We start from the raw sequence: 17,707 nt of genomic DNA, 5'->3' as shown, positions 1-17,707 counted from the left end.
TGCTCCACAGAGAGCTCAAGGAGATGGCAATTCGGCGCTGATGCCGGCTGGCAGCAGTTGGGAGAGGGGAAGGAGAGTGAGGGAGGAGAGGAAGGGGGAAAAAGTTGGCACCGATACCAAGTTTTTCCCTAGAGAGACATGGTGGGGGGCGAGGCGAGAGAAGAAGAGAGAAAATGACACAGAGAAAAGGAAATAAGGAAAGAGAGAGAGAGAGAGCGAGCGAGAGAGAGAGAAAATTAAAGTTCTCTCAGACATCCACATCCACATGTGGACATTCCTAGGCCACCTCACTCATGACCCTCTAAAGATCACACCACCCAGTCGCGTTCCCACATCCCCTGCCTCTCTCTCTCTCACACACACACACACACACACACACACACTCACACACACACTCCCAGCCAACCTGGAAGTCAAAGCAGCCCAGGCATGTTGTGTGTATTCATGCAAGTGTGTGTGTATGTGTGTGTGTGTATATATACGCCTGTATGTTGTCTCTGTTTTGGATCGCAGTAGAATGCAGTATGTAAATGAGATGGTTATTACCGCAATGTTCATCAAGCTGAGCCGAGAAGACATTAATAGCCTGATGAATATGCATGTGAATTTGTTAATTAAGTTAATTATTCTGCTGAAAATGCATTCGTCTTCCAAGGACATTTTCCCAATGATTTTTACATGCTCTAGCCATTAGTCATGCTATATTTTATCAGGGAAATGAGTTTGCTTAAGTTGTAAAAAAAAAAAAAAAGAGAGAGAGAAGAGAAATAGTGAAAGAAAGAAAGAGGAAAAAAAATGAAAGAGGAAAATGTGTTGAAGTTGAGAGTAGGAAGGCATCTGCAGCCAGCCTGAAGTTTGAGGCCCAGCTGAGCTTCTGAAGCCTGCCCTCGATTTTTACCGGTACCTCACTCTACAATTTTTTGCCCTTTTCTTGATGAAAAACTTTTTTTTTCCAGTGCCAAATTTCCAACACATTAATTAATTGTTGTAGCCAATTAACTGTAGTTGTGCAAATGAGTTTAGCACTAATTACCATGCAGTGCCTGTAATCACATAAAAAACTTGCTGAGAGAGAGAGAGAAGAGAAAGGAGGAACGGGAAGGGAGTGGTGGCAGGAGAGGAGGGGACCTGGAGTAGAGGAGCAGCCAAGGAAAGGGAGTAAGTGGGGTGGGGGGTCCTGAGATTTCCTGGTAAGCAACCATCTTGGTTCCAGCTCCAACTCCAGTGGAAGGTAGCTGTCTTTTAGCCACATTTAGGACCTCTGACAGTCAGGAAATCTCAGTAGGGGTAAGAGCTGGTAAAGAGTGGTCTCCCTTTGTTTAAGAATTCCCAACCAAAAGACATTCAGAATGGACATCTCTTGTTGTTTCAACAATGCAATGTAGTCCCTATAAATCCTGAAGGCCTCAGTGTTTATCCCCCATGACTGGAATTACTGGGTAAGCATGGTGGGTGCCACTGCGAGAAGATATGCCATTTCTGATGGGCCAAGGGAGATGGAGAAGAGTGATATGTGCTCTCAGCCTGGTTCTGGAGCCGTAAATAGATGGGGAAAATTGTTATGAGTCCACAGCCACTGGAATAGGCCAAAGGAGCAATGGTAACATCAACTATAAAGGAGCTGGTTCCAGCAGGAGGTGGGAGGAGGCAGCCTTTGGCCAGACACAGCTCCCAGGAGAGGAGCCAAACCTCTTCTGAAAGTTGGCATCTCTACCATCCATCACGTCCGAGCCAACTCTAGGTTTCCACCTGTCAGCTTCAACCAGTGCCCAAAGGCTGAGGGACAGACCAAACAATTTCTCCAGCTCCTTCTGACTTAACTGTCCATGACTTCAGTTGGAGGGAAAGAGCAGCGGTAGTCAGCAATAAGCGTTGGACTAGCATTTCTGCTTCCACTCTGCTTGCCCTCTGTACTGTGTCCCAGACACTGAGCCTAACCAAGGTTTGTGTGTGTGTATATCTAAATGACCTATAGTTTCCCCACTACCACCAAAAGAAAAGTGCTATATCTCCCTTACCCCTCCAGAACAGACAGCTCACTTGTCATGGTCCTCAGTTTCCTCAGACCTCATCAGAGACACATTCAACTTCACATTTTCAAGGAAAGCCTTGACTACTCATTCTCTGATAGACACCCAAAGGCTGGATCCTCCCTCTCCCATTCCAGGTCCCAGGTCTGTAGGCAGATTTCTCATGGCTCCATCCACTTGAGCCCCATTCTTCCCTGGCAAAAGGGAAACAATTTCAAAGGCACATGCCATCTTGCCCCCTGCTCCATGACACTGATGTTCTTCTAACCTATGAAGCAAAGTTAGCAGTGAGGACCTGAACTGACCCGGGCTGCTCCAATGTTCTTCCTGCCTCCAACACCTCTCTTCTGGTTCCACCCACACCCTCTTCCCAGCAACTTAAGCAATGTCTGAGAAAGCCCGGTGTAGTGAAAGAGCCCTATTATCTTGGGTTCCAGGCTCTTGTTTGCCATTTAACAGCATGTAATTGCGAGAAAATCATTTACTGTGAGTCTCAATTTTCCTCATCTATAAAATGGATATAATCATAGTGGCATGCCTGAAGGGTTAAGAAGCTTAATAATTGTGAATATGAAACACTCAGCACACCACATAAAATGAACTACTTCATTAATTGCTAGTGAATACAAAGTGAGAGTACAAAGTGTCCTTTAACAGGTGAACGCTTAACAAACTGTGGTACATTCATATTGTCATATAAATAAAAGGACTAAACCATGGATACATACAAAAACTTGGGATGGACCTCCAGAGAATTATGCCGAGTGAAAAAAGCCAATCCTAAAGAGTTGTATAGTATATGACTTCATGTTTGAAATGACAAAATTTTAGAAGTGGAAGATAGATTAGTGGTTGTCAAGGGTTCAGGAGGGGTGAGGTGGGCATGATTACAAAAGGGCAACATGAGGAATCCTTGTGGTGTTGAAAACTGTTCAGTTATCTTGACTGTAGGGGTAGATATATGAATTTACACAGAAAATAAAACTGCATAGAACTTAACATACATACATACATACACAAGAACAAGTAAAACTGGGGAAATCTGAATAAGACTGGTGGATTTTATTAATGTCAATATTTTGGCTGTGATATTATACTATCGTTTTATAAAATGTTACTATTGGGTGAAAGTAGATAATATGTACAAAGGATCTCTCTGTATTATTTCTTACAACTGCATGTGAATCTATAATTACCTCAATTAAAAAAAAGCTATGATAGATTATTAATGTCTCTGTTGGGTAAAGGAGGGATAAGGGGCTGCCCTTGTGTTTCCATCGCAGAATTCCAAAGAGGAAGATTAAAAAACATTATTCTCATTAGGGTACATCAATAAAATGATCATAACTATGGGGAGGGGAGGATATTTGTATCTGTTGACCCATAATTCCACTTCTTGGAATTTACTATAAAAAATGCATGAAGTTTTATATATTAAGATGTTGATTGTGATATTATTACAGTAAAAATATCTAAATGATTAAAAATAGGAGATGAGCCTTATAAATCATGGCATATCTAGGTGATGAAACACTCTACAGACTTCAAACATACTTAAAAAAAAATACACCCAGCACAATGCCTGGCATATAGTAGGCACTCAATAAATGATAGTTCTCTTCACTTTACTGAAATGTTCTGGGTATCAAAAGAGCTAACGTAGGTAAATGTACTTGACAAACTGTAAAGTGCCTGCCAAATGCTAGGTGTTGCTATCCTAATGGCTGTCTCTCCCAGCTCCATCTTAGATGAAGCTGTACTTCCAGGTGGAACACTGCCTAAGGTACTTCTGGCTTGAAAGGCAGGGAAATGAGGGAATTGACTTCTTGGGCAGTCTGAGTCAAGAGATCGGGGCTACTTCCTTTCCAGGAGACTTCCACCCCCTGCTCCACGAAGAAAACCATAGACATTTTCCCCAGTATATGCACATACACATATTTGGCCTACAATTTCAGGGGACTAATGGAGTCTTTGAAGCAATGTCAGCCCTGCCAACTCCATAAAAGTAATAGACTCTATTGCATCAACCATTGATTCAGCACCTACTGAGTATCAGGCACTGTCCTAGGTGTTTTACACACATTATTTCACTCAATTCTCTCTACAACCTTAAGAGATTGTTTATCTGCATTTCACAGACAAGGAAACTAGGGCTCAAAAAGATTAAGTGACTTACCAAGGTAGCACAGCTGGTGAATGGCAGTGCTGGCACTAGAACCCAAGGCTGTGTGCCTCCAAAACTTGCGATCTAACCACCACACATAGTACACCACACATAGTAGATTTAGAAGGCCTGAGGCAGTGCACTGTGTGGAAACTGCACGGAGGCCTAATTTGGAGGAGCCCCAAAAAAGTAACCCTGTTTTTCCAATGCGCCTTGGGTAGGCACAGACTTAAACCCATCCTAGGCAGAAGAAAAATCTCTGAAGAGGGGCTGGCCCCGTGGCTTAGCGGTTAAGTGCACACGCTCCGCTACTGGCGGCCCAGGTTCGGATCCCGGGTGCGCACTGACGCACCGCTTATCCGGCCATGCTGAGGTGGCATCCCACATACAGCAACTAGAAGGATGTGCAACTATGACATACAACTATCTACTGGGGCTTTGGGGAGAAAAAGGGGGGAAAAAAAAAAGGAGGAGGATTGGCAATAGATGTTAGCTCAGGGCCGGTCTTCCTCGGCAAAAAGAGGAGGATTGGCATGGATGTTAGCTCAGGGCTGATCTTCCTCACACACACAAAAAATCTCTGAAGAGAAGCCAGCCCATTCTGAAGTCTTACAGCACATGAGTAAGTTTTTTCATATGTCCAACCTCTATCCTTTCTGCTAAAATCCGATCCCTTTTCCTCTCGTTTCCAGTGGGGATGGTGAATATGACATGGTACCCCTCCATGAAAGGTCCTAGGTTAGGAGCGGATAGAGGAGCTTCCCCAGTTCTCCTGAGTTCTGTTGAGACCATGACTAGGATGCCTCAGTCCCCTTGGTCTCTTGGATCTGCCCCAAGGTATCAAACCAAAAGATTAGCAGGAGAAAATGGACCAGGAAGAAAAGCAGAAAGGAATAGCCTAACCAGACCAAGATCAGCTTGGAGGACGGCCTGGGACTCTCTCAGGACCTTAATTTTGGGCTCAGAGTGAAGTTAAGTTTTTCCCACTAGGCTCAGCAGCCAGCTTCATGTTTGACATGCTGTACAGATCTGGCTAGCACCCCTCATGCCACAACCTCTTTTTTGTCTCAATATGACATCTCTATAGAAAGGAGCGGGCTGGGGGTTCTGCCACTCTGTATTTACTTCTCTTCTTCAATACTATCTCGATGTACTTGCCCAGGACCGGCAGCCCAACTAGGGGGCTCAGAGATGCCCAGGGAAGAGAATAATCTTGTGAGGAGGATGCTGGGATCCCAAGGCTAGGTCCAAAGCTCTTTTCTCTCAACATGAGATCCAGGAGGGCAACTGGGACCTGAGTCTGGACACACAGATTGTGGAGGGGAGGTGTCTTCTCCCTCCCTCCCTCCCTCCGTCCCTCCCTCTCTCCTCCATACACTATTCTACCCTGCTGGGGCCCAAGCATGCCCACTGCTCACTTTGGCTTCCCTCGCCCCACCTATCCTATAGATAGGAGAGGGTTAAAGGCATGGTATGGGCAAGCTATAAATTTCCCATCAGTGTGTGGAGAGTAGGACTGTTGGCAGGGAGGGGGTTGGGCTGGGGGGGAGGGGGAGCTGGGAAAAAGCCAGGAGGTTGTCTCTAGGTAACAATAAACACTGCAAGCAAGGAGCAGCTGTTACACTTACTCTCTCTGCATCACAATGCTGAAATAACACTAATAAACCAGCGTGCCCAATGCACAGACATACACGCATTTAGGGCCAGGCCTCACTGCACCCCTAGCGCTGCCCTCTGCTTCAGGTCAGGGCCCTTGGTGCCAGTGGACATACCAGCCTTGGCCTGGCTATATTTGTGAGGACTGATGAGTCAGTCTCAGAGTCAGAGAGGCATTCTCAGAGTCAGAGGGGTGGCAGAGGCTGGGGATTCTAGGTTCAGATCCTGATGGCATTCACTGGTGGAAAGAGTTCAAATGGGATAACTCTTGGCTGGGAACTGGGAGGAGAGGAGGAGAGTGAGAGAGAGAAAAGTGTAGGAACAGACAACTACTTACCATGTCTTCTCAGATTGGAGGGGATAAGGTGGCCAGGAGTGGAGTTGGCTGAAGGGAGGTAAAAGAGGGACCGAGGAGAAGGTTTGAGAAAGAGGAGGAGCATGTGGTACCAAGGAGTGATTCTTCTCTCTCCTCTGGGGCTGAAGTCCCCACATCTGCCTACACCCCACCTGGGTGCACCCAGGATCCCTCTCATAGCACCACTTATACAAGAGCCAGGTAATGTGTTGGTTCAGTTCAGGACTGAGCTTTATTATCGGTGTTCCAGCAAGGGCCCTTGGGCTCCTGATGCTGCCAGGGAGAGCTGGGAGAGTGGAGCGGGTCCCATCTCTCTACATGAAGAGTGGTTGGTCTGTCCTTTCTCCAATCAAAATTGTCTCTGGATCTCCAGGAGCAGAGGGACGCTCACCCCAGCTGGAGAGCAGAGCCAACAGTAACGAAAGGAATACAAACAGGCAAATGAAAATTCAGGCTGTCAGAGAACTCCCCTCCTCTTAGCAAATCCTTCTCTGAGGTTAGAGCAAGGGTATTTATTATTACGTATCTGGATACATTGGTATCCAAGATTGCTGCTTCCCTTTGCTGAAACAAGGAGGCACCTGGTCCTGTGGTTGGAGGCATGAATGGTTCTCCTGGTCCACCTTCTGGTCCCTTTCTGTTGGTGTGATCTCAAACACAGTATCCTATCATCCCCCTAATTCAGAAAGGATAGAGAAAATGAACATTGCCAACTTGGCCTGTAAGGGAAGAGGAAATCAGCAACTTTGGAGATCTATGACGTCTGTTTCCAGGGAAGAGAGTCCCGAGACCAAGTGTAATCCTTCCTGGTTCTTGGAACAGTGCTTTTTTGAAAAAAAAATTCCTAAGTCATGTGGTGTCAGCTGGGTACCTAGAGCTCTGGACAAGTAGTGAGGGCAGGGAAGAGTAGCTGTGTCTGCCTGGAAAGCTCCTCTTCTGGAAGGTGCCCAGGAGTGCTGAACTGCCCCAGCACATGTGGATGCCCAGTACACTCTGTGCAGCCAATGGATACAGTAAGGCAAGAATAACTGGCCTCTCCTATTCTTTCCTTACTGGGAAGTCTCTCACTAGGTACGCTCAGCTTTTCTTGCTCTCTCCTCTCCCATTTCCCTCTCTTCTTTCTAGGGCCTTTTCTTGCTCAACAATCCAGATGAGAGACCTTTGTCCACAGAGCTGAGAGTCGGGGAGAAATAGGGTAAAAGAGAGGTCTAACAGGCCTGGACCCCCTTCTTCTCTGTTGTTTTCATGAGCCGCCCCCATTGCTATGAGTCATCAGAATCTTGAGCTCAAGTGAGCTGCCAGCAGCCTTCTTCCTCCCCCCTCCTCCAGCCAGGCAGATATGTACCCAAAGGGCGCCGGAGCCCACCATCTTCCTATTCGCAGGGCCAGAGCTCCCTCCTTCATCTCTAGGAATCTGCAACACAGACACATTGAGATGAGTGATCAAAGGAGTGCAAGAGACCCCATCATGTGCTCTGTGCTGGAGCAGAAAGCCGGCTGCTTGCATGGCAGAGCAGGATCACCAGCCAGGAGAGCTGGCACTTGGGCACACAGCATTGTCGGCATGTGAGAGGGGGCGTGGGAGAGGATTAGGTAAAGAGGCTGGTTCAGGAGCAGGCATCTCCTCCTGGTTCCCTCTCTGGTCAATGTTTCTTCTCCTTGGCCTCTCTCCTGGGTGCTCATGGCCATCATGACACTGCCACCTCTGAGATGCTTTCTTCCCTTCCTTCATGGCTTTGGGAGCTAGAGAGGGGATCTGCATGACAACCTTCAAGGTGTTAAAATAGGAGGTGCAGACATCTGGATCTCTCACCAACCAGTGGGACACACTGAGAGAGAAAGAGGAAAGGGGTCTCGTCAGAGTAAAAGCTAAACCCTGGGCCAATACTGAGCTCCTGAACGATTCCCTTTTCTCCAGAGTGCAGAGGATTCTGGGTACTGCTACCTCTGCCTTCCACTTACTTTAAGTCTATCCCTCTTTCCCTGCAAAGGCTCAGGGTTTCTTCTGGACTCCAGAGCAAGCTCCAGGCTCTGACTCCAGGGCAGCAGATCCGGCACTTTTAGAGTGTGCCACATACCTTTGAAGTGTGAGGCAGGGCTGGTGGGGATTGGGGGAAGAGAGGCCCTGTTCCTTAGAGAAACATCCATAATCTAGATTAAATGCTTTAAGGGCCTTTTTGCCCCTCCAATATACCTCCATTGTTGGAGTAGGGGTGGACAAGGGGTGAAAAAGAGGGCCTAAAGAAAGCCTGACACCCTGTCTCCTTCTTCTTCACTGCATGCTCTTCTCCACTGCTCTGTGTTTCAGAGGAGAAACAGCAGCTCTATAAACAGGAGCCATCTAATAAATCCCCCAAACAATACTCAATATGAACGGCCTGCCCTATGTTAGGCAGCCAGTCACAGGCCTCAGTTCCCAAATTTCTCCTATCTGCTCCCCACTTTCAGGCTTCTCCTGACCTCCCTTGACAAGAGAATCTTCCTTTTCAACTACCTGGCACAGTTCTCCTCTATTACCCTTACCCCTGTAGGCCCTTGGAAGCAGGGTGGGGAGCTAGATGAATTCTTTCCAGACTGTCTTGGGGGAATGCAAGGAAGCCCTTTTCATCTTGTTGGCAGTAAAGGTGTCAGAGAATCAGACAGCCAAGGAGATGACCCTGAGGGTCTAAGGACAGGGCAGGTTGAGGCTGGGGGCACTTAGAGAGGCATATCCTGCTCTTCCCTAGGGCTTCTGGGGATATAAAACAGGGGTACTAAGGGGTTGGCCCTGTGGACTAGTGGTTATATTTAGTGCACTCCACTTCGGCGGTCTGGGTTTGGTTCCCAGGAGCAGACGTACACCACTTGTCTGTCAGTGGCCATGCTGTGGCGATGCCTCACATACAAAATAGAGGAAGATTGGCACAGATATTAGCTCAGGGAAAATATTTCTCAAGCAAAAAGAGAAAGAGTGGCAAGAGATGTTAGCTCAGGGCAAATCTTCCTCAGCAAAAAAACAAAACAAAAAAAAAACCTCAGGGGTACTAAGATAGAGGAGCAGACAATTCTGGGAGTAGGGGAAAGGTGTTGGGGGCTTGGAGAGTGTAACAAAGTTTCTACCCACACTGCTTTCCAAGCTCTGTGTTCATCCTTGCCCTGATCTCAACTTAATCTCATGAAATATAGAAAAAAAATGTTAAAATTTTTGAGGAAGGGAGAAGATGCCAGGAAATGCCACCTTTGGCAACCTGGTGAGAAAGCTACTCTTTTCCTTCATTCTTTCCCTCCTTAACCCTAGTGTCTGAACAGTGAAGCAAGCAGGAAGGTGGGGATGGGGACAGCTGGAAACATGCCCTTCTCTCCAGTGTGCACTAACACCACACAGAGCCAGATGGGGCCTGACTAGAGTTCTGGGGCCGTGGCACCACATGAATAAAGGGGCATTTCTGACTCAGCATTCAGTGCCTTGAGTTTCATTCTGTCTCTGTTCTTGGCTTAGACATGGGATAAGAGGTAAAAGACCACTCCTTGCTACATTTTTTGGCATAATTTTCTCTAGCAGCTTATATTGTGGCAGGGAAACTTGTGATAAGATCTCAAAAAAAGCTTAATATTTAGTCATCATTGAGGGATTTATTTCTTGGTTAAGGAACTGGGGTAGTTGGTGCATTTCCCTTCCTGTGGACCTTATAGAATATGGTAGAATCCCAAGGGAGGGGGGGGCGGCTGTGGGGGATCTGCCTGCTTAGAAGCAAGGGAATAAATGAGATGACCCCTGGAACAGGCTGTATGAGGGAAAAGTCCCCCTAATAATGCACCTGCCTGACTCCTCTGAGTTGCTTCCAAGACTCAGGGGCCAGAGACACAATAGAGAATAATATCCTACTGACCCTCTTCCCCTGACTTTCCTCCCACACCCTACCTACCTACCTTTCCCTGTGTTCCCAGGAACTCTTCAAATCCAGAAACACACAGCAGCTCCAGGACAGGATTCAACTGACTTCCCCTCTCTGGGTCTCCATTTCCACATCTGTAAAATGAAGGGTTCGGCAAGATGAACTCCAAGTTCTCTTCCTTGAAACAGCAAGGTTTTATGATTCATACCCAAAAGGCACCAGGCCTCATTTGTATGCCGTTCTGCATGTAATCTTGATGGCACTTATTTTATGTCTAAATGTAGAGAAATATTTCTGAACTCTGCCCTTCTCTTCCCTCTCACCACAGTGTCTCTGGTTCTATGGTCCCTAGCTCTTGTCCTCTCTCTTCAAGGACCTCAATGCTCTGTCCCCACCTTCCTTTCACATTTTTACAGCACTCACTGGGACAAGCCCAACTGGACAAAACCCTAGGAGCAAGAAAACAGCCTTACCTAATATTCTGGCTGCACTTTTGGGCCCCAGACCTGAGTCAACCAGTACAGTTCCATCCTTTTTGGAGGTCTTAGCAGTTGGGGGTAAATCCTGGCACCTCGCCCCAGTGCCTCCCCTCCTCCTCCACCTCACTATTCTCCATGCCAGAACGCAAAGTGGCCAGTGATTGATGGGCCTGGGTTCCCGGTAACCGCACCCAGTGGCCCAATCCTCCTCCCTTACCCAATCCCTCCCCTGTCCCTATTCAGAGATCAGATTGTCTCATGTTGGTCCCTGAGGTCCCATTAATTAAAAATACATCCAATTAAATGGCAGGTGAAAACGTGCTATTGGAGCTCTCCACCCCCCTGCCCCAGCTTGGTCCTCCCCCCAGCCCCCGCCCTTTTCAGGCTCAGCTGTGCTTTGAGCTGAGAAAAAAAAAGAGAGACAGACAGGAAGAAAGAGGGAGAGAGAAGAGGAAGACATGGGGTGGGGATGTAGAGGGGAGGACTATTTGAACCTCTGCCAGGGTAACATGTGCCAGCCTGGGAGGGTGGCACTGTGCCCTGGTGTCTAATTTCTGGAGGTGTGAGTAGGTTCAGTCAGCTGGGTACCTACCTCCATTTCCCTTAAAGGGGCAGAGGGAAATCCTAGGGCGTGGCTAGTTGTGCTGCCCTCCTTCTGGGCTTGATGGGTGAAGGGCAGAACTGTAAATGGTAGAGGGCCCTTAGGAGGGGGTGTGATGTTCAGGGGTTGGGAGAGTCTGAGGCCTCCATTCTTTGCATATCCCTGCTCTTCCCTAAACTGCAAAGAAGATAAAGAGGGGCTGGCTGGGACCCAGGTGGCAGGGCACGGTGATGCTCCCAAGCCAGACTGTGCCTACCCCTGCCCACAGGAAAGCTAAGAAAAGAAGGGAGAGAAAGAGGAAGGAAGGAGCCATAATTTGGGTGGGAACAGATGGGTCAGATAGGATAAAATATACAAGGATAGATGTTTGTGTAGGCACTACATCCCTTAGCATCTTATAGGTAAGAGGGTCTGGAAGGACCTGTCCTGTTTTTCCCCTTTCTCTAGGCAAAAAGAAACAGCAGTAGTGTGAAGTCGCCTCAACCTGGATGCCTGGTAGGCTGTGAGTAGGGCATCTCCCTTGAAGAGCACTGATTACGCTCATTCTCCTCCACACTTATGGTGTCCCCAGCATTTTGTCAGGTAAGGCATCTGACCCGCCTCCCCCCGCCCCTTGTAAAGCCCTCTGGCCCCAAGCAATGTAAAGCGAATGGGTACTGAGAGCTGTTGGGAGAGGAGCTGGAAAGAAGAGGTGACCAAGGGTGCTCACAGACTCTAGGCAGGAGTGGGGGGATTCGCCAACCCAGGGCTCCCGCCTGGTCTCCTTGGCAGCCTCAATACCTCCTCACTTCACTTTAACGCTAATTGGAGATTTTAATCTGTGCTGCTGCTCTGCTCAGGGTGCTGGGGGTAGTGCCAGCTGTGCAGTAATTCCAGCAGCACCGACTGTTTAATCAAGCTGTCCTCCTGGGGAGGGGCCCTCGGGCATGGGGGTTGGAGGGAGGAGGAGAATCTCTGTCATCTCCCGTAGCCTGTTCAGCCTGGAAGGGCTTCATGAAGACTGAGGATCAGTTGTGGGATATCTCATCTCCATAAGGGCCCCATGGCCACTTGGATCTCTGGCAGAGCCATTACACGGGTATGAGGTCAGTATGAGGCCCATGGGCCAAAGAAGCCTTGTTCCCCATTCTGCTTTCTGACATCTTTTTTTTTGGCTCAGAGTCCTGGGGTGTCCTCCAGCCACTCAGGCTGCAAACATCCACTAGACTGTCTTGAGCTCTGCAGGTTGATGCTGGGGGAGGTAATGGGGGCATAGAAGGCTGAACTTTGCCACTCTCCCTCTTCTCTGTCCTCTCTCCAACACTCTCTCACTAACAAAGATACTTTTAAGCGAAGTAAGAGATTTTTGAGATTTGTACATTGTAAGAGATGTTTTCTCTGAAAACCACAGGTACCCCCACCCTCAGAGCTCTAAAGTGACTGTCTTGGAAGCAGGGAGATAGTGCGGTGGACAGTTGGAACCTGCTACAACTTGAGAGAGAGAAGCACCTGTGCAAGATGTTTGGTGCCTAGAGCTAGGGGGCTTCCCAAGTTCAGCTGGGAACATACTGAGATTATCAGGCCACTAGGGCAGAGTCTTCAGAGTCTCAGGCCATTTTTAAGGAAGAATAAATGGTGCTAAGTACTCTTCTGGATTTTTGGGCCCCAGCTCTTAAGCTCTCTTGGAGTGTTTATGACCCCTATCTTAGGGAAAGGGTGCCCTCCATGCCCAAACTCTGTCTGCTAAGGGGCAGGAGTTTTAATTGGTCAGCAGCACCCTCGTGTGGCAGAAACCAAGACTGCAGCTGCCTAAGTAGGCCAGCTGCTTTGAGGAATCAGACATCCAGGTTGACAGGCAGGTAGGCAGGGTTATAAACGTTGGTGCTCTCTGCGCCATCAAGATACCACATGCATACCTACTGCTCAACCACTTCCAGGGACATTTCTGTTTTCTAACACCTGTCCTATCCCTCCATCCACCCCATCCTAACTCCAACTCAAGGTATATACCTACCAGGGGAAGGGAGCACCTTACCCAGAGCTGGCACTTATTTAGGCCTGGTGCTTGTGCTGTCTGGATTGCACGAGTGAGAGAGGCACTGCTGAGAGAGGAGGCCTAACGTCATAAGGGTAAGCTGATGTCACCTCCAATGGCAGGAGAGGCTCTGGCACCCCAGCCAAATCTCTACAGGTGCCAGAGAAGAGCTGTCATCTAAGCTCGAGACAGAGTACCACCTCATGGTGGGTTCTGCCCTACGGCAATACATTCTCCACTTCCTGGGGGTCTGGGAATAAACAGGGACAGACTCTCAGAGCCTGAAATCCCTGTCCTCGAGAATGGACACCAGATAAAACACCTTTCCCTCAAAACATCCAGGTACTCTCTAAGGATGCCAGGCCATTGGACAGAATGCACATCTGGGGCTTCAGACTTCTAGCCCCAAGCGAAAGGCTGCCTGTCATTAGACCCTTCCCCTCCAGTGTTAAATACTATCTGTTCACTCGTCCCTTCTTCCCACACCCACTAAATGGGGGAAATGGTTCTGAATTATAGAGAGGGGATGGAAATTTGACATAAGGGAGGTCTCTCTTGCTGAAGATTAGGGCTGGAAGTCACCAAGGCAGAGAGCTGAGCCACCAAGGCCTTCCCCTTGTTGGAGATATTTAACAACAGAGAAATACTCCCAGAGAGAAATATGACCCCTGTTAGGGGTTGGTGGGTAGGGAGAGGAGCATACCTACCTGGCAACAAGAAGAGTGGGGCCAGGCACTGAAGGCTGGTGACCTGCCTGATTCTAGGCACTGAGGATGGAGAGAAGCAGGCTTGTAAGCTTCTACTTCTGGTGTCTTGCATAGTGTTTGGACAGATGGGATCTCCCATCAAACCTGGAAAGGAGGTGGAGAAGCTGATAGCACTGCCCTATCCTGACTCAAAAGAAAAGGAGAGAAAATAGCTTCTTGGGGAAGAAGAAGGCAGGGCTCTGTGTGTGTATGAGGTGGTGGGTGAGTGGGGCACGTGCTCTAGAGAACAGGCTGAGAGTAATCGACATCAGCATCCCACCGTAGAGGAATGTCCATTAGCACAGCTGGCCAAGAGGAAAGAACAAGAATGAAATGACCACCAATGCCAATAAAGGGGGTTACCCACTCTAGCAAGGAGGGAGAAATTGTTAATCAAAAGTTAGAACACCATAATGGGGTCAAATAAAAAGCTAAGAAAACTCCTCTGGAGATCTTTGGGAATAAGAAACTTCTCTGAGACTGTGTGTGTGTGTGTGTGTGTGCAAGTGTGTGTGTGTGTTTATCCTTACAGAAGCAGGCCAGAGGTATCTAATTAGCCTTAGGTCCCTACCTGGCTTTAGAGTCTGTGAAAGAGTGAACTTGCCAGGGCTCTGGATGCCAGGTGGCTGATGGACATCACCAAATTCCTCAGAGGCCATCCCTCCTGCTGCTGCTGTCACCTGTAAAGGAAAATGACAGGTTACATTAGACATGAGACAAGGGACTAGACACCAAACAGGACTTTTGGTCTTTCACCCAGGAAGCATGGCCTTGATAGGTAACAGTGATAGTGACAGTCACCACTCTTCCAATTCCCTCAAACCTGAATTCATGAAGCCCAGAAGGATTCAGATGAACCTTAGGTATGCTTCCAGAGAGAGCTGTAACTGTTCTAAGATTCCTACCTCCAGGGAACCAGCTCCAATCTGATAAAATAAAAACCATGGTTCCTACACTTAAGAGGTAAGTTAGAAATTCAACAGAAATAGAAGCTGTGACACCCAAAATTATAAAGGGTAATGAAGGTTCAAAGTTAATGCCAAGTTAATGCAAGAAGGTGACTCAGAGGAGGCCATCTAGTTTTAGATCAGATCATCAGCTTGTATTCGAGGCTCTCTTGTCCAAAACAACTTCTTCAAGAAGGGCTTGAGGCAAAAAAAAAGGTCCTATGAAACAGAATGGAAGTTTGAGGGACAGCAGACGACGCAATTTGGGCAAGTAGGTCTTATCACACATTCCCTAGGTAGGGATGAATTTGTATGGGTACCAACTCCACATTCTCCCTATGCTATCAATTAGGGTGAGATGGAGAAAATGTAAAGGATATGTATTGAAATCTATTTCTTTGTCATCAGCAGAAAATGCTCATTTTGCAGATCCCTTGCCCCTCTGACCTAGACCTATAACTTTTTCTCTAAGCTGCCCAGTGGTGCCTTTCTTCCTCCAAGATTCTGCTTCCAGCTTAGGGACTCTTCAGCATTCCCCTTCTGCTCATCAGTGGCTCTCAGACTCATATGTGTAGAAAATAAGCATTAGAAGGGACTGCAGATACATCTGAGAAAGGTCCAAAGAGGGGAAGGGAGTCTCAGCACCAGAGTGAGATGACTTCAGAATGGGCATGTCAGCTTATTGAACACACTATTTAAAGCTTAGGTCTCTGTGGAACACCATAACCACCTTCCTTCTGCCTCATCAAAGGAGAAAAACAACAACTCAAAACTAAAAAAACAGGAAGAGAAGTAGAGGGTTCCCTCCTCCCCACGCCAATTTCCTGTAATCTCAGAGAATATCTCATTTTACTCCGAGTTCTATAATCCCTTCTCTAATTAAGAGATTCCTCTCAGTTTCCCAGCAGATGAGATGTGTTTTCTTTCTCCCTTCCTTCTGATTTTGCTTTTCAATATAGCTGTATTGTAATGCAAAGGAGCCCGAGTTGAGATTTAGGGTAAATTCCTCACATTGCCTCTAGGATCTTTTCCTGCTATCCAACCCCCAGAGATGGTGTCAAAGTGCTCCTTGAACTTTGTGGTAACTCTGAGGGCATCAGGATCTTTGGCAGTGGCTGCCACTTGCTTCCTGATGAACCAGAGCTCTTGACTCTAAATAAAAATTAGACTTGTACAATTTGCATGTGATTGAAGTAAAAATATATAAAGCTTCTCAGTTTTTCTACTAACGGTTTTTAAATCTCCTTTTCCCCCTCAATCTGTCCCTCCCCCCTCAAAATCTCACAGCCTTACCTTCCTTTCCTGAGGAAGCCCAGGGCTCTTAGGAGTTGGTGATCTTAAAGTTAGGGGCCCTATACTCATGAAAGTTAAGATTCTGGCCTCTTGGAGTCTAGTCTTGGCTGGCGGCCACTAACTCACTCACTGTGAGACTGTGGGCAAGGCATTTCGCTTCCCTAAGCCTTGGTTTCCTGCTCTGTAAACTAAGAGGTTGAATTAGGTGATCTCTAGGGTCCCTTTCTAGCTTTGACCACCTATGATTCTATAAAGGGAGAAGAGACAAGTGCCTTTCCATCAGAAGTGAGACTTTCCTGCCCTTCACACCTCTCTGGGCCACTGCAGAAAGAAGCATCCCTGTAGATGCCTGCCTTTCTCACACCGGCCTAACTAAAAGGACAAACAAGTGAGTCCTAGTAGGAGGCCTTCCTTTAGGTTCCAAACTCCTTCTATCATGAAGAAAAGATATTAAGAAGGTGATCTAACTCTAACGCTGAATCTTGATAAAGCAGATAGGAGACAAGGCAGATATGGGGCAGGAAAGAGTATGATAAGCAACTGATATGCACCCCCAACACACACCTTAGACTGTTTAAGAGTCTGAGCATACAGTTGGCTTTGCCCTAGAGAGCCCCGCATAAGTAGTGGCTGCTTATCCAATACAACTGTGTGTGAATGGAAGAAGAAAGTAAGGACATGTGTAAACACACCCAGAGCATCAACGTAAGTGTCCAATCAATGCACATACATACTCATCGTGTTCTCTCCTACTTGAGGCCTATACATGACTTGTAAGCAGCTATGGTGGGAGGGGACACTACACCCTACTCTCCCCCCTCCTCAAAGTCAGAAAGAAAGAGACAGTGAGACAGGAGCTACTTGGCTTCCTATAAATTGTTTTGTCCTTCCTCACAGCTGCAATCAGAAGCTAAGGGCTCCCGCAGGCCTTGTTCTGATCTGCTGCAGGCGATGGAGGGTTTTTGAAACAGAGAGGACTTGGCTGCAGCCCCGTTTCAGCTGCTACTGGGGCTGGCTAATGGGCTCATTCGGGAAGACCCCCGCATGCCGCACTAAAGAGTCCCCCGCCGACCTCCTCCCCAGTCCCAACCCAATTAATAAATGGGGGCTCCCACTTTATGGCTCTGGGAGCAGGAACCAGAGATACAAATGACCCCCAGGGAGGTACAGAAAAAGGCCTTCCAAGAATCAAGCCAGAGAATTGTGCATCCACAGGCACATGCTGCCACAGGCTAGTCATATCCCATTTTCAAAGCATTAAAGGGGAAGAAACTGGCAAAAAACTTCTTTCCCAGATCCAGAGTGGGACAGCATTCTTCAAGCCTGCAGGCACACCCCAGCAATAAACTCTCTTTCACCTGGTTCTCCAACCTGAAAAGGGCAGAATGCAAATGATCATCTGGGCACACAGCACGTGCTCCACTATTTTCCAGGGGCAGTGCACCCTCTTAGACTCTGCAATACCGAACAGAGACACACCCCATCAAGCAGTTAATAAAGCAAACATTTCCTACTTCTTAAAAACAAAGCAGCTACCTCTTTCCAAG

General features: G+C 47.6%; 1 protein-coding gene across 4 annotated transcripts in view; it reads right to left on the bottom strand.

The window, feature by feature from the left end:
- Window positions 1-17,707, bottom strand: part of CDK12 (cyclin dependent kinase 12) — a 73,134-nt gene that overhangs the window by 5,295 nt on the left and 50,132 nt on the right. Inside the window, exons 14-17 of one of the 4 annotated variants that reach the window (XR_015554714.1) lie at window positions 14,492-14,600; window positions 13,882-14,025; window positions 10,115-10,214; window positions 5,820-8,034 (exon numbers count right to left, since the gene is read on the bottom strand). Coding sequence is in view for 1 of the 4 variants with exons in the window: in XM_014790740.2 (XP_014646226.1) it covers window positions 14,597-14,600 (4 nt within the window). In the remaining 3 variants the exon portion in view is untranslated. Of the gene's footprint in view, window positions 1-5,819; window positions 8,035-10,114; window positions 10,215-13,881; window positions 14,026-14,491; window positions 14,601-17,707 lie in introns of those variants that run through there. The other 3 variants (XR_015554716.1, XR_015554715.1, XM_014790740.2) reach the window with 3 other exon arrangements.

Source organism: Ceratotherium simum, chromosome 16 (genome assembly GCF_057802395.1).
Source record: "Ceratotherium simum simum isolate JZ-2026a chromosome 16, ASM5780239v1, whole genome shotgun sequence".
Classification (NCBI taxonomy): domain Eukaryota; kingdom Metazoa; phylum Chordata; class Mammalia; order Perissodactyla; family Rhinocerotidae; genus Ceratotherium; species Ceratotherium simum.
This window is presented reverse-complemented; position numbering and strand designations above follow the sequence as displayed.